The 17,619-nt window shown below is 39.1% G+C and overlaps 1 protein-coding gene across 1 annotated transcript in view; it reads right to left on the bottom strand.

The window, feature by feature from the left end:
* The window catches only part of LOC124798457 (probable E3 ubiquitin-protein ligase HECTD2), a 348,122-nt gene that overhangs the window by 59,645 nt on the left and 270,858 nt on the right, over positions 1–17,619 (bottom strand). The window contains 2 exon segments of the mRNA XM_047261883.1: positions 15,541–15,604; positions 15,606–15,690. Coding sequence (XP_047117839.1) covers positions 15,541–15,604; positions 15,606–15,690 — 149 coding nt within the window.

Genomic DNA, 17,619 nt, shown 5'->3' with positions numbered 1-17,619 from the left:
GTACACCTTGGAAATAAGACAATGAGGTGTCCAAGATGGATTGGCCTGCAATGGCTGCGAATGCAAATCCGATCGAAAATTTGCTGTCGTATTTTAAGGTGAAGCTTAAAGGAAAGCCAATATATACTTTGAAGCAGCTGTCATATAAAATCAGGACGATATGGAGGTCGTTACCGAGAGAATATGCAGAAAATCTCGTGAAAAGCGTGCCAAGAAGTTGCAAAGCTATAACTGATAACGGAGGCGATTGGATTACCTATTAGGTAACTGTGCAATTAGTAATAACATGTATTTTCACGTAAACATATATTTATAATAATGTCTTTTATTTCATAGAGATAACGGCGTACACCTTCTTGTGGAACTAAGTGTATGTCAGACACTGTTCTAATGGCAAATAAAACAGCATTTATTTTCTGAACAAGCTCCTGAACTTGGGCTTTCCAGGACAGTTTACTATCTGTCTGGCCGCCCAGGAAATTGAAACGTTCAGTCTCATAATCATGTACCCATTCCGTGTAATCAAAATGTCAGTTTAGAAACTGTAAAATATTAGTCTTACTGTGATTTAAAATCAATTTATTTTCAACAAGTCATGAACTTGTATCCTGAACTGCATTATTTGAAATCGTGTCAATACTACACCCAACATCCTTCGCTTCCACGCTTGTGTTGTAAGTAGGCTGTTTAGGTTTTTACATTGGCAATGCCACGTAGCGCTCTGTATGAAAATCACTGGATGTGCTGTGTGCAGTCTGTGGCTGGTTTGCATTGTTGTTCGCTATTGTAGTGTTGGGCAGCTGGCTGTTTACAGCGCGTAGCGTTGCTCAGTTGAAGGTGAGCCGCCAGCAGTGGTGGATGTGGGGAAGTGAGATGGCGGATTTTTGAGAATGGATAATCTGGAGGTGTGTCCATCAGAAACAGTACATTTGTAAGAATGGATGTCATGAACTGCTATATATATTATGACTATTAAGGTAAATACATTGTTTGTTCTCTATTAAAATCTTTCATTTGCTAACTATGCCTATCAGTAGTTAGTGCTTTCCGTAGTTTGAATCTTTTATTTAGCTGGCAGTAGTGGCGCTCGCTGTATTGCAGTAGTTCGAGTAATGAAGATTTTTGTGAGGTAAGTGATTTGTGAAAGGTATAGGTTAATGTTAGTCAGGGCCATTCTTTTGTAGGGATTATTGAAAGTCAGATTGCGTTGCGCTAGAAAAATATTGTGTGTCAGTTTATGCACAGTCATGTATAATCTTTGTAAGGGGACGTTTCATATGGCGAACCTGCCATACCTCACTGGAATCTTCTGATTTTTTTCTTGTAGTTTGTGTAATTAGTGTAGCTATTGTTTATTGCTAGCGCATAATTGTAGAGAGAATCTCCTTTGTAGTTGCAGTCTTTCATTGTTGTACAGTAAAACAGTTGTGGCATGCATGTAGATTTGCACCAAGTATTTCGCAGCTGCGCTTGCAATTAACTAGATATTACTTTCAGAGCTATGTTAATGTGTTCTCTTATTTTTCCTAATCAAATTGTGCTTTTCTGTGTTATCGTGTGAAACATTGTGACAATAATGGCGTGTGAAAAACGTAACACTAGGCTCCAAAGTAAACTGAGAAATAATAGTGACGACGAGCGTAGCTTATCAGCACCACTGTGTAATGAATTAACAGAGATTCGAGGTAGTAATTTGGTAATTGTGCATAGGGAAATGGAGTGGGCGGCAAATAATGGTGTAGACAGTGAAACAATTAGTGAACAGGGAAGCATTGTCGATCGATCGGTCGGCAACAGTTGGCCTCAGGAATCCGAAATGACAGGACACAAATACTGTAGATTCAGGTTTTGCGTCCTCACCGTCTTCTCAAATAAGTCAAGACACATTTTCTGCTCGTCAAAATGTGAATGTTGCTGGTGCAAATGCACTGCCGAAAAGCATAGAGGAACAGATTCCAGACACTAATACATTATTATTGCAATTAATGCAACAAATGGAACAAAATCAGAGACAAACACAACAAAAGCTTCAAAAGTTAGACACAATGGAACAAAATCAGAGACAAACACAGCTAAAGCTTCAAAAGTTAGACACAATGGAACAAAATCAGAGACAAACACAGCAAAAGCTTCGAAAGTTAGACACCATGCTTGAACAAACACGTGAAGATTTAACTACTGAGTTACATAACATTGAATCGAAATGTCAAAAAGTCTGTAATGACGTAAAAACACAAATTTGTGAGAATTTTCAACCTATTTTTTCGCGGCATGAAAATGCATTACAGAATCACGAAGCAGCCATAACAGAACTGCAAACTATTGTTCATGAAAATCATGAAACCTTGCAAGCTAAAACTGACTCAGTTGCATCTACCGATTCGGTTATGCAACTTGCAAAAACTCAGAAAAACTTAAAGGACACAGTAGATACTCTGAAAATTGGTTCAGAAAGACATACGGAGGAAATTAGTTCATTATCAGAGACAGTAATTGAACTTTCAGATCAGCTAAATAATTTGTCTACGAAGGTAGAATATAATCTGAGTGACGAAAAAACCGGTAGTCATTAATTACACAGAAGAATGCGAACAAATTAGGAAATTCAAACAAAATCAGAATCAAATTAATACACAACATCAAAGAGAATTCCGGGAAGTACAAGATCAGCTGACACAGGTAATACAAGAATTACGTATTTCAGAGGACACTCGCACTCCAATACGGGAAGAGGGACATAGAAATACGGAACAGCCACAAAATAATAACACAGTGCATTTCGGAAATTATGAATGAAATTGGCAAGGTGCACCCAATTTTGAAATGGAACCGCCGAAACGACGTAACAATGACCGACATGCGACTCGCCGACATGATGATTTTGACTATAAGCTGTTCATTACTACACGTAAATTGAAAACATTTAAGAATTCTGGCAACGACATTCATCCACAAGTGTGGCGTCATCAATTCTCTCATTGTTTTCCTCCCAACTGGTCATTTGAGCACAGATTAGAATTTATACGTGGCTACTTAGAGAATGAACCAGCTGAAAGAATGCGATCGGTCGTTCACAATTGTCACAGTGAAGGAGAATTTTATCATGCCTTCCTCTCAGCATATTGGTCTCAAGCTACACAAGACCGAGTAAAACATAGCATCATAATGATGAAACATTTCGAACAATCTGAATTTTCCAGTCTTGTGAAATATTTTGAAGACATGTTGCACAAGAATCAGTACCTGTCAAACCCATACAGTCCCTCAGAACACATCCGCATTTGCTTAATCAAATTGCCTGAACATTTACGACATATTATTTTGGCAGGACGTTGCAAAGACGACATTGAAGCTTTTCAGGGACTGTTACAAGAATTGGAAATTGACACTGACAATCGCAGAACGCGAAAACAGGAGCACAACAATTACAGGTCACATCCGTCACAATTCCACGATGACAGAAATAATAAATGGACACGACAAGGCTATTCTTACAACGTAAATCGTGACCAAAACAGACACCACCCATATGACAACCATTGGCAGAGTAGTAATAATTACAGAGAAAGATCGCATTTCTGTAGTAATGAATATGACAGAGACAATCATAGAAACAGACAATATGGCAACCAGAACTATTATTATCATGGGAGACAGAATAACTTCAGACACAACGGTCCACTGTGCAGTGATAATTCAGGGAGAAATTCTCCACCACTTAACCGACAAGAAAGAAACAACAGGAGCTACCGACATGACGACAGACGATATAATCATAACGACAGACCTGAATTTCATCAGAACTGGCGGGATTCAAACAGGGCTGGGCCCTCTCGGCAAGGTGAATTTGTAGAAGTTAGGTCTCCTAATCCCAAAAACGACGCACGCCCACAAAGAGCTAGCAGGCAATGACTCGCACCGCAGGCAGCGACGTGTGCCGGCTGGCTCAGAGAAAAATAACATAGACACTAACCTTGAGAAAAATTTTAGCATTCCTCACTGACGTATACAACATGATAATTACTTTGAAGTTGAAACTCTGCCCACTAGAAAGGGTAAAGGGTTGCACCACATTTCACATGTAAAACCGTTTCTTGAAAGATAATCTGCTTTTTATTTAGTCTTTGCTATAAAATTTTTCACTTCACGTTACTGGTACTCTTTGTCACACTTACAAACTGTTAACATGCAACAATTTTTTGAAGTTAACTATCCAGCCTAGAACCTAGGGAACATTTTTAAACAGAAATTACGAATGCATTGTTATAGTGAACAGACGACATAGTGTTGTTATTTATACATTCTTGCTTGTTAGTTGCACGATTACGTAAGGACTATCAGGCTTACATACTTAGAGCATATACTGACACTGCTAATGAGATTTTAATGCAACATTTTGGTTTACTTGAAAATACATTCTGGATTTAAAGTACTTTCTGTGAGATACCAGATGACACAGTGGTTAGTTTATGTGACAGCTACACGATTTGATCACGACTCTACTAATGAGTGACCATTTACAATGTTGCTTTTGAGGTGTTTCTGTTTTATATCTGCACAATTTTTCTGAATTCTTCTGGAAAGTAAAACACGTTTTAGTAGTAACTTTTTAGTATAGCTACAATAAGACAGCCTTTTTTGTAGCACAACAATACGTTACAGTGTAGTACTTTCTTGATCACGGTACTGTACGTAATAACTACAATATCTATACGCATAGCATTTCGCTTTTGTTTATTACTAGGTAAGTACATTGACTTCCACAGAACTTTGCTTACGGACGACAATAATTACGACACTTGGCACATTTTTTACCCTTAAGTAATGACAGAGATTATGTTACAACAAGACGCACAATTTAGCGCTACAGGACGCGCATTTGTGTGATTAATTTTGTACTTAAAACATTTATTTTTAAAGATTTTTAAATTACAAAGAAAGTTTTCTGTGATACATTTCATTCCATTGCTGTAATCTGTAACACCTGAGGGTATAATTACATTAATCCTCAGGGGGGTACATGCTTACTTTGTGTATCATGTGTTTGGCAAGCACAAGGAGCCCTAGCTAATATGGTATTTGCTTATACAACTTTACACATCAGTACCATGTTTCTCTAACACAGAATTACACAGCTATCTGATTATTTAACTGAGAGAGACAAACATTTATTTTACTACATCAGTGACAGATGTTTACGTAGTTACACAGTTGGATAACTTCACACTTATGAAACTGTATTTTGTCTGTACTTTGTGAACTGTTCATATTTTTCAGAACCATTGTGATACTATGAAAGCTTTGAATATCGTATTTGGTATGGGCTCATGATTTTTAAAGTACGTTTGAGGTAGATGACACTTTTGAAATGAGCAGAGAATTTTTTTTAGGTTTTAAAATATTCAGAAAGCTATGACAATTTTGAGATATGATCGATCTGTTATGATGTTATTATTACGATGACGATGTGTATGTTGTTGAGGTATGTTTATGGTCTATGAGATGATGCTATATGAGGAATCTGATTATGCCCTGTATTTATTATGATGAAATATTGAAGACGTGTTGATGAATATGTATATGTGTAATAAGGTAAGGAATAAGGAGTAGTGGTTAGGGACTCTGACTTGTGAAAAAGGATGATGGAAACCAAGAATCATACTTTAAAGAGTTATGAAATGTGTGTAAATGCGTGACTGTATCACAATGCCGACGAAAATTTTTTGGACACTATTATATTTAAAGGATTTTGTTTCTACACATTTGTAACGCAAATTCTCGACCTGTGAAATTTTATATGAGACTGTCACTGTAGTGCAAACTGGTGTCGTAAATAATTCGGTAAGAAACTTAAGTGACCACCTTCATGTAATGCGTCGTGGGCACCCAGCTGCGTGACTGTCGCCTGGAAAAAAGCCATTAGTGTGTGCCTTTCAGAGGCACAGGTGGAGAAAAAAGGAGGCCATTATCTTCGCTATTGACATATCTTTGTAGAAAGCATCGCAAATACGACACACTCAAACTTGAAAACATATGATTATACTGTGGAGCTCGTAATTTATGATATTTACTAAAATACCTCATGAAATGATGAGAAACAATTTATATCTATTGTCTTTGTAGTTGAGAGATTGCTCATTTTGTTTAATATCTAGTATCTAGCTCCACTGCAGCATTGGTTCAAATAAAATTTTATAGATGTACTAATATAAATATTTTATGCCTACAGATCCAGTAAATAATAACTTTATGATTTACTTAAAAAAAAACGAAGGAGCACAAAAAGACATTTTCCTTCACAGGAATTGCATACAGAATTTTCTTTTCATGTACTTGGTAATTTTTGGTAGAATAACTTATTGCGGTGCACCACTTTAATTACATAGACATTAAGATGTGAATAGACATACCCTTATCTGCATTGTTGTCCTTAGTGTACTAGTTTTTCTGCTTGTGGGTTTGTCATGTTTAGATATAAGTTATTACATTTATTGCTGCTTGCTTTGCCAATTTGCATTTTTTTCATTGCTGTTTGTATTAATTGTTTTGTGCTGCTGCATTGCCTCATCCCTTAGTTTTATGCATTTGAGCTCAGTAGATTTAAGTTAGCTAAAGAGGGGGTAGGCTATATAAGAGAATGAATTATGATGAATTGGAAGAAATGCATTGAGAAGTTATACGAAAAAAGGTTGCAAAAGAAAATTTACTGTACAATGAAGAATAATTACTTTAAAAGAGGATGAATAGAATACAGAAAGCATGCTTGGATAGGATTTTTTTTTGGTGGAAACAAATGTTGAAAAAGAGGAAAGATCTATGGAATGAAGTTTTGGGTTGGACTGTAGTACAAAATGTTACACTGAAAACGAACCCTGTCCTTTCCTTTTGTGTTATCCCGCTGTGTGTTTGTGTACTCTCGTATATTTGTGTTTTTCCTGTCTTTATGTGTTTAGCTGATACGAGTTATGTTGTAGAATTTTTCTAATAATATGTTATTTACTTTGTAAAGATGTTTAGACATTATTTATCTGTTCTGTTTTGTTGCTCATGTGTGAAGTTGATGTTTCAAAAGTTTTGCTGGTCTTTTACGTATGTACTTATGTCATAATTCCTGTAATACTGATGTATATGTTATTTCTATTCTTTTGTAAAGCCCATACTACTACAAATGTTATCTGTATTGTTATGTTCTTTAATGATGTATTTTGTACCTTTGTTATTGTATTCTCATGTTATAAAATTGTAATGGACACCAGTTCAGCAAATTAAATAACTTGTAAGTTACATTTCACTGCACACGTTTCTGTTGGTCATAGTACATGGACAATATGTGAGAAGTAGGGACTGTTAGTGTTTGCACGGGTGTTAATAATTCAGCAAGGGACTGGATAACAGCATTGCTGGTTCTAAGGACAATTCCAAAAACTTTGTGAGTGCACAAGTGATGGTTTATGGACTTGCTATATTGTCTGCAAGACTTCTTAGGACAGTTCCAAAAACTTTGTGCGTGCACAAGTGGTGGTTTATGGACTTGCTATATTCTCCGCAAGACTCTTCGATGGTGATTGTGCACCTGCATAGTCGCAATAGATGGCTGCTGGCCGTCTCTACAAGGACTATAATGGGTCTGCATCTCTGATGACCCACCAATACCATACTCTCTACAAGGACTACAGTGGGTCTGCTCTGTGGTGACCTACCTAGCAATATTCTTCAAAACTTTGACTGACTCTGCTGTGGGTTTGCTCTGTTCTGGCCCATTACCTGTCTGCATTTCAAGAGTCAGCACTGTCTTTCCGTTGGAAGGACAACACTACTTCTTCAAGACTGCATGGAAATCCACTACTTCCGTGTGCATTTTCTTTTACTGCTCAGACATTGAGAAAAACACTGCAATTTTACTGTGATGAACGATCAGGACTGTCTTTATGGACTGTGAGAAAATTTTAGCTTTTGACCAACATTGTATCAATAAGTGTGTACATTTGATATCTTTGTTATTGTAATTATGAAAAATTTTTGCAAATCTGTATTGGCCACTGCCCAAAACAATTTGCAACATTTTTTGTGGGGAACTTGGGGGCTATGTAAGTAGGCTGTTTAGGTTTTTATATTGGTAACGCCACATAGCGCTCTGTATGAAAATCACTGGATGTGCTGTGTGCCGTCTGTGGCTGGTTTGCATTGTTGTTCGCTATTGTAGCGTTGGGCTGTTGGCTGTTAACAGCGCGTAGCGTTGCTCAGTTGAAGGTGAGCCGCCAGCAGTGGTGGATGTGGGGAAGTGAGATGGCGGATTTTTGAGAATGGATAATCTGGTGGTGTGTCCATCAGAAACAGTACATTTGTAAGAATGGATGTCATGAACTGCTATATATATATATTATGACTATTAAGGTAAATACATTGTTTGTTCTCTATTAAAATCTTTCATTTGCTAACTACGCCTATCAGTAGTTACCGCCTTCCGTAGTTTGAATCTTTTATTTAGCTGGCAGTAGTGGCGCTCGCTGTATTGCAGTAGTTCGAGTAACGAAGATTTTTGTGAGGTAAGTGATTTGTGAAAGGTATAGGTTAATGTTAGTCAGGGCCATTCTTTTGTAGGGATTATTGAAAGTCAGATTGCGTTGCGCTAAAAAAATATTGTGTGTCAGTTTAAGCACAGTCATGTATAATTTTTCTAAGGGGACGTTTCAGTGTCACCAGCGAACAGAAATATTTTAGAATCACCTGTAATACTAAAAGGCATATCGTTTATAAAAATCAGAAGTAGTAGCGGCCCCAGCACCGACCCCTAGGAGACTTTATAAGTTATTGCAAAATAAGTCGTATACGTCAAGGTCATGCCAGGAACGATTTTTCGATTTACAGCCCGCTATTGTTGAATATATGAAGGAAAAAGGAGTGTAGGAACGCAAATTAGAAAATCCGAAATGGATTAAAGACACATTTTACGTGGACTTCAGTGCACGCTGCCCATAGTAAGACAATGCACGGTGAGAAACAACCTCTTTCTGATTTGGTGAGGATGCATTTAGAAAGAAAACAGCGTTATGAAAGGGATAAATTCTAACAAACACAATTTTGTTCCATAAGATCAATGACTTTAAAGAAAATGCGAGATTTGGAGAAAAATTATTGTGATCTAGAAATAATTACAAGGATAGTTTTCTAAACGTTTTGAGGACAATGCCAGTCTCACATCTGTTTTCGAGACAGTTTGACGTTTCAGAAGAATGCGACCCCGTACATGTGCAGATGTAACTGATTTATGTGTTATGAAATTCCCGTTTTAAAGACAAATCTTTCCACCTTAAAACTGTTCAGGAAGACTACATTGTTTTCTTCAGGGACAGTTTCTTCGTCTCCGTAATGAGTTTCAATCATAGCATGTGTGCGAAAGGATCTTTTTCGATTACGAAACTAAATAAGTCATGATTACGACGGAATCTAAGTTCTAAAATCTGTGAAATTGACTCCGTCTGTCTACATGACGATAGTTTGTACCAGATAAAAATTATACTATGTTTTCAGCGTGCGAGAAATAATGAAGTATGTAATAAAGAAAATTTATTTTGGTTGTGATTTATGTTGTTGAGAAATTTGAAACCAAGTTTTATGCAGTACGGGTGCAGTGCCATTTAAATACGGCGCGTTTGCCGCGTTTTCCCCCTTTCCAGCTCAGATAGCGTAGCGTGTGGTTGGGGAAATCTACAGTCTTAGCGCTATGGCATGCATGCCAGGCACGGCTTGCAAGCCAAATTCTTGATCACCCCTGGTCGAAAGTGACCGTTCACAGCTACAAAATATTACTCGCAACTCTTACAGGAAAAAAAAATTGCATCGAATGGACTGCGTAATGAATGAGGATACCAAATTTTAGTGTTGACGTCACGAGTTCAGCATAGCATTGCATGACACTAAGTGAACTCTAGTTTTTTTTAATTGAATCTGATTTTTATAATCAACGACAGAATAAAAACATTAAATCATACAAATGACAAACTAATGCTACCACACTCATAAACGATGTATCGAAATGGATGTGAACTGTACAGTAAACATATACTAACGCAGTTTATCTGGAATTTAATTAGATCCAGAATATCGTTAATTTTGTTGAACACTGCTCAAAGTGGTCAGAGCTCAAAGTACTCCATATTAACATGTATCATGCCTTCAGCATGTTTTACCATACACCTTTACCGTTTCCCTAAATGTGTGTTGAGATGTGCAAGATATTTATGTACCAAATTAAATATGATATAGTTTAATTGAGATCGGTCAGCAGTTGAGTCACCCATAATTGAAATTTGGTAAGTGCTACATAAAAACCAAGAGCACTACCTAAAAGAGCAGAAATTTGCGCTCTGTTCTGTATGAATTTCGATGCTCGCTGCAGAGGAAGAGTTTAATTTAATTTTCAATTATGCCTTGAAGTGTTGCTGGTATGAAAGTACCAACTGGGTCTCGATCAACTGCAGGTTGCTTTAAGCATCACTGGTGCAGAAATTTTGATCTGCTTATCAGTTCTTTGGCATCTGTTTTGAGAGAGAGTATCACATATTCCAACGCATGTTGTTTCGAGGAAAAAAAGAGCCATCACTCCGTTCTTGGTAAACTGGGATATTCAGATTTCTAGATGAAAGGTATTTGATCTGATAAACAGTTCGATTTTATGCAGAATATCCGGAAGAACGCTCCCTATTTTAGCAACAGTGTATTCCACATGAATACAGCCGATAAACGACAAATTTAGAAAGAAACAAAGAAACGGGCCACGTAACTGGAGAAAAGTGCAGATCGTTCCACGCTATGTGAATGCTCGACAGATATTATATGGGTCGAACAAGAATATGACAATTTCTAGGTGTTGCAATACTTACAGAGATGTAGAACGAGGAGAAAGTGTCGCGAGGAACACCAGAAGTGTGCTAAAATATCAGGAGTACCTGTCTGGGTGACTTTGATCGAATACATATTAAGGAGGGAAGAGAGGTTGTTAGGTAGGGAAATGGTAAGGGAGTGCAGTAAAATATACTGAAGTCAAGATACATGCATTGTAAGCTGATTTGGAGATAGATAGAGGAGAGTGCCACCCACGGTCCCGTTCGAGTAAACATCCGAGTATTCATCTAAAATGACTGGGGAACCCATCTGGCAAGCCATATAGAGCTTGAACATTCTTGCAAATACGAAGCCAGTTGTTTACTCACTGCATCACATCAAAGGGACATCAGTAGAGCCCGGATTTCCATCCACTATCTAATCGCAAAACATACATGCATGCAGTATCATATCAATAAACATTCACAACGAGGCAGCAAAACAATACAAATAAGTGGTATCAAAAATCCATTATGTATTTCTTTCTATTATTTTGCTCTAAAACACTGCACAACGATTAATTTCTCTACTTTTTTTACTTAAACGCATATGTTTATGTGACAGAACATTTTTTGTACTCGTAAAATGACCTTTATACATGACAGAGAGTAACATGAGCATACTTATGTGGTACGTGAAGAAATTTCGGACAGCGTCTGATTAAGCTACTCGCCACAATCTTCATAAACTCAGAATCAAGATCTGATCCGATAACTTTGTTCAGCTTATCTGTAACTGCAACGCCTACTTCTCGTTAGGATAACTGCGAAGATTTTTCAACCTTTTGTCAAAGATTACAACAGTGGTAGACCTATGGCTTCACACTTCGTTACTGCTGCAGGCAAATGCGCAAAATTTAATTTGATGTAAATCAAGTCTTGTTTCAAATATATTTTCTTGAATGCCACTTGAGTGTCTTTAAAGCAAGCTGCATAAGTAGCTGCAGAAGTGTCTACGACATATAACCGAACAAAAGTCATTTAGGGCGCAGAAACTTAAAGCTTTTCAATATAATGCAGTTAAGATGTATTCAATAAATTAGCTGTAAATTGCGGTCTCTGACCTACATAACTGAAACTATGACAGTAAAAGATGTCAGCATTTATCCAAGTAGGTACCACCTCTGGTCAAAATAGGTTGTGGTGGCAAAGACAAATCTGGCAATATGTCTCTAAGTGCGGCAACACGGACAAGTGCATTCTAGAATACCTTTAATAGTGAAAACTGTCACCATATGATTTAATTAAGGCTGTCAGAATTATCAAAGCTGTGTATGTTATGCATCTATTTATCTTCTTTGTAGAGGATATCAGCGTATTCGCATTGTTATACACACATCAACAAACATATTCCATCAGCCCGATATCTAGTGCAGGTGAGTTGCTATTGTGACTGTACCTGTACCGATTGGCAATCAGCCCTGACGTTTTTCGCAAACCTTAACACAATTACCACCAGCGCTACCTACACTCGAATGGATTGCAACATTTCAGCTGAAAGTAAAGCACCATTAGGGACGCATTGGAGAGGTTTGTGGAACAGGAGAGTGAAATTCATCATGCCGCGAAGAACAGTCGCGACTAGTGATTGGGTAGTTATCATCACGCTACATGCAGAAGGCTTGTCATCCAAGGACATTGCTCGACGTTTGCACCGGAGTCAAAGTTATGTTGTATGGACATGGAATCGGTTCCTATCGACAGTTAGTGTTGAGGACTTACAACGCAGAGGCCTTCCACGTTCGGCAGGTGCACGGGATCATCGATAGCTACGACTTTCGCGTGAAACGAAAAGAGTGTTCCAGAATTGAATTGGGTGCTCGAAGAGGCTACAGGACGTCATGTATCGCATCAGATTGTTTGGAGACGACTGCATGATGCGAATCTCCATTACCGACGACCATGGCTGATACCATGTCGAAGAACACAACACAGTAGAATCCATTACAGGTGGGCAAGAAATCATTGAGAATGGACGCCCGAGGAGTGGCGTTGAGTGCTGTTCACCGACAAGCCTCTGATGTGTTTTTACCCTGACAATCGCCGACAATGTGTTTGGAGACAACCTTGTAACATGAATTCCTCCAGCGCTGTGACCCACAACCCGCAACAAGGTGGTGATGGAGTGATGTTCTGAGGTGGCATCACATGAGGCCACAGTAGCACCTCTCGTTGTTGTTGAGGGACAACCTCACTGCTCTACGGTACAGGGACGAGATTCTGCAGTCAATAGCGGGAATGTGTCTCAAACATTTTGGTGACAATTTCATCTTTATAGATGATAAGTCGCATGCTCATTATGCTAGTTCCCCTGAACACGTTGATTCAGAATTTTTGAATCACCAGAATAGAGTGGCCTGCATGCTCCCTGGACATCAACCCAAATGAACATATGTGGATCGATTGAAAAAAAGTTGTTTTTGGACTTCTACAACGACCATGTACTCTACACGACTTACACAGAATCTTAATATTTTCAACCTTTCGCGGTCCTGTCAGCAACTGTATAAATATTGATTTTAAATTAACAACAGCCTCAGTTGCAATGTTTACCTAGATTTACCTAGGTTTCAGTTTGGATAACCCAACCTTCTTCAGAATAAAAGGAACTACGATTTGTCCATAATGGACAACGTCGAAAACTAAAAACTATAATATTAATACATCGTCATATTGCAGTAACTTATCTGGGAAACAGCCTCGGCCCCACTTCGCGACCGCAGTACGGCAGCAACGGATGTTGTACTGGAACTGGCAATAGCCACGAGAGCGCATGCGCGATAGTGTGTCATGCGTACTTGTTAACACTGGTACTAACACGTACTCCTAAACTAAATTTTTTTATGGATAACTAGATGCGGCTAAAGAAATTGACGTATACGTTATCCCGTAAGGAACAAAGATATGGGAGCAATGCGTTTACTATTTTAAGCCAACCCAGCATATTGTGCTAATCATCGAACTTTACCGCATGAGGATAACTACGGGTTTGAAATACCAGACAATCCCAGCTATTCAGCAAACGGGAGTGCTAAAAACATGTTGGGCAAGGGTATAATGATTATTACCTAAAATTATGGCGGATGGAATAACGGTTGAAAACCTTCAAAAAAGTTTTTGTTCCGCAGCTGCAGCTGGTCGTTAAGAAGGCTATTTTTATCATATAGTAAGTGTTTAAAAATTTGTATTTCTTCCAAAATATCCAACCGCGTACCTTTCACTTCGCAATGCAAGAGCTGAGTATTATCCGGAGGGTTGGGTGAGTGAGCCGTTTGCATTAAGTGTTCAGCGAATGTCGAACCACGCGTGCCATTTCCAACTTTAGTAGGGATATCTTGCTAGTAGGGCTCTTCCTGTTTGGCCGATGTAAAATTTCGGGCAACTGCCACATGTAATCATGTAAACTCCGGATAATGACAATTTATCTTTAGGCTTTTTAAAAGTGAGCATCAGGTTCTTCTGCAGACTATTATTAGTAGAAAAAAATTGTCTAGAATCCCTGGTTCTTTAGAAGATGCCCTATTTTATATGAAACTTTACCTATGAATGGAATAGGTGAGACGGCTGTATAACAAGAAAGTAAATAATAATAGAACTACGACAAGTTCCACGTTAGGTACCATGCCGGAAGTTAGTCCATCTGCCATAATACCTATTCCTTTTATGCTGAAGAAGGTTGGGTTATCTCAACTGAAACCTAGATAAATCTAGGTAAACATTGCAACTTAGGCTGTTGTTAATTTCAAATTAAAATTACACAGAATCGCAATTGGAGAGCACAACAGTTTGTACGAGGGCTTGATGATCTCATCGAAGATATCGTACGGCGGAATCAAGCTTCCATTCGAGCAAGGGGACGTTCCACTCAGTACTGACGTTCCTCAGGAGTGCTGTGAGAACTCCCCCCCCACCCCCCCCCCCCCCCCCCTCACGTCTCCCATAGGAAACAGATCGTTTTGTAGTTACATAAATGATGTTTGTTTTTTTGATCTGGTGATTTGATGACATTGCAAATGAATACATACGGAAGCATCAGAACCAGTTTTTGTTTTCAGTACCATGAATTTCGAAATAAATGAATGACGCAAAACATTTGTTGGTGTGTGTAAAAAAATGGTTCGAATGGCTCTGAGCACTATGGGACTTAACTTCTGAGTCCCCTAGAACTTAGAACTACTTAAACCTAATTAACCTAAGGACATCACACACATCCATGCCCGAGGCAGGATTCGAACCTGCGACCGGAGCGGTCGCGCGGTTCCAGACTGTAGCGCCTAGAACCGCTCGGCCACCCCGGCCGGCTGGTGTGTGTATTTTAGACGCACTGTTGTCATGCAAGTTATTGTAACATGACTAGTGAATCTAGAAAATTATAACACACGCATTATAAATGTCTAAATTCGCACTATTTTGTCGAAAGAATTTCGGCTTATGTATTTATCCCCAAATGACCAAAATATGCAAACATGCATGCATCCTGCATTCGTACGGAAATCTGGGATCCAGACAGTTATTCTGTACACCAGATCTATTTGACCATAGCATTCTCGACGTCAAATATCGTCTTGATTAGCAACGGTGTACCAGCTAGCATTAGGGTTTTCTCTTCAGTGGACAGCTCACTGCACGCCTGGGAGTGTGACTGTTGAGTACTCACTGATCAGCGCGAGCGCGCGCGTGGCGGTGGGGATCCACCAGCGGCTCTTGCTCAGTGGGTGGCAGCGACTTGTCAGCCGGCGGGAACTGCCGGATGGTGATGAACTGCAGGATGTGGCGCACCATCAGCCTCAGCTTCTCCACCTCCAACCTGCAAACACGCACCGGCAGTAGCAGCTACCTACATACACCCCCAAATAAACGATCAAATCCGTGGAACAATAAAATACTACTAGGAGCGTTCAATAAGTAATGAAACAAATTATTTCTCGATCAGTTTCGGTTGAAAAAATGAGGAATTTGTTGTGGAACGTCGTGGAATATTCCAGCTTCAGCATTTATAACTTCATATGTCGTCATTCCCGTTTGGTCGTATTCGCAACTGCGAACACATTTCATGTATGAGGGGCTTTTGAAAAGTCCATGCAAAAATAAAAAACTACTTACGTGTTTGGGGTAAACCTTTTTTATTTTTCTACGTAATCTGCTTTTAGACTTATACCCTTCATTCAACACTGTTGTAATTTGTTGATCCCTTCCGAATAATAGGAATTGTCCAAGTCTGCAAATTGCTGCAATCACCTCCTCGTCTGAATAAAACCTTTGCCCTGCCAGCCATTTCTTCAAATTGGGGAACAAATAGCAGTCCAAGGGAGCCAAGTATGGAGAGTAGGGGGGATGTGAAACGAGTGGGAATCCTATTTCCATTAATTTTGCGACCACAACTGCTGAGGAGTGTGCTGGTGCATTGTCGTGATGGTAAAGGACTTTTTTGCGGTCCAATCACCGGGGTTTTTCTTGCAGCTCGGTTTTCAAACGGTCCAATAACGATGAATAATATGCAACTGTAATAGTTTTAGCCTTTTCCAGATAGTCGATGAGGATTATCCCTTGCGAATCCCAAAAGATGGTCGCCTTTTTTGGTACAGATTCTCCTTTGGTAACCCATTGTTTAGATTCTTGTTTGGTCTAAGGAGTACAGTAATGTATCCATGTTTCATCCACAGTGACGAAACGACGCTTACAGTCCTGCGGATTCTTTATGAACAGCTGCAAAACATCCTTGCAACACTTCACGTGATTCCGTTTTTGGCCAAGCGCGAGCAATCGGGGAACTCATCTTGCGGATAGCTTTCTCATGTCCAAATGTTTATTCAAAATATTATGTACCCTTTCATTCGAGACGCTCAAAGCACTAGCAATCTCACACACCTTACCTCTTTTGTCATCCATCACCATATCGTGGATTTTATCAATGATTTCTGCAGTTCTAACCTCCACAGGGCGTCCAGAACGTGCAGCATCACTTGTGCCCATATGGCCACTCCGAAAATTTTGAAACCAGTTTAAACTGTTCTAATCGAAGGTGCAGAGTCACCGTAATGTTTATCAAGCTTCTCTTTAGTCTCCTGAGGCGTTTTGACTTTCATGAAGTAATGTTTAATCACCACACGAAATTCTTTTTCGTCCATTTTTTGACAATCACTCCACTTCCTTGTCTCAAACGAATGTCAAACACAAAAAAAGAGACCAATATAGCTGAAACTTGGTGTGCGTTCTTTCTAGAGATGCTACTAACTAAACATGACCTTGATACGCGCCGATGGTGCCATCTCTCGAACTTGGCACTGACTTTTCAAACGCCCCTCGTATTTCATAACAGCTGTAGTCGCTGCAGTGCCTGTTCCTTCGGACATGCATGCATGTCCAAAATACCACTGCATCGTTCTTCTTACCCACACAGGCACTGCAATAACGTATCGGAGTGTGAGAGTGGTTTCCTGCATCCTCTGTGAAACACTTAAGTGAGAATTTTAGAGGAGTTATGTACATGTTCGGTGGCTGTAGTTTCGTAAATTCCGAGAAGTGGCGGCACTAGACTTTGCCTTCAAAATGGCGCCTTGTCGTCAAAGCGCGAAAGCGCTGTAACAAATATGTATGAATAGGTCGCTCGCAGTATCGCAGTTTGAGGGAGGGGAGTGGATCTTGATGCTCTGTTCTTATTTGAGCTAGGAACATAGGGTAAGAAGTTTTTGGACTAGCGGCCATTCGTACAGCTGTTCGAATGTTTGTCCTACTA

Source organism: Schistocerca piceifrons, chromosome 1 (assembly GCF_021461385.2).
Source record: "Schistocerca piceifrons isolate TAMUIC-IGC-003096 chromosome 1, iqSchPice1.1, whole genome shotgun sequence".
NCBI lineage: Eukaryota > Metazoa > Arthropoda > Insecta > Orthoptera > Acrididae > Schistocerca > Schistocerca piceifrons.
Note: the sequence above shows the minus strand (reverse complement) of the source record. Positions and strands in the feature narration are given on the sequence as shown.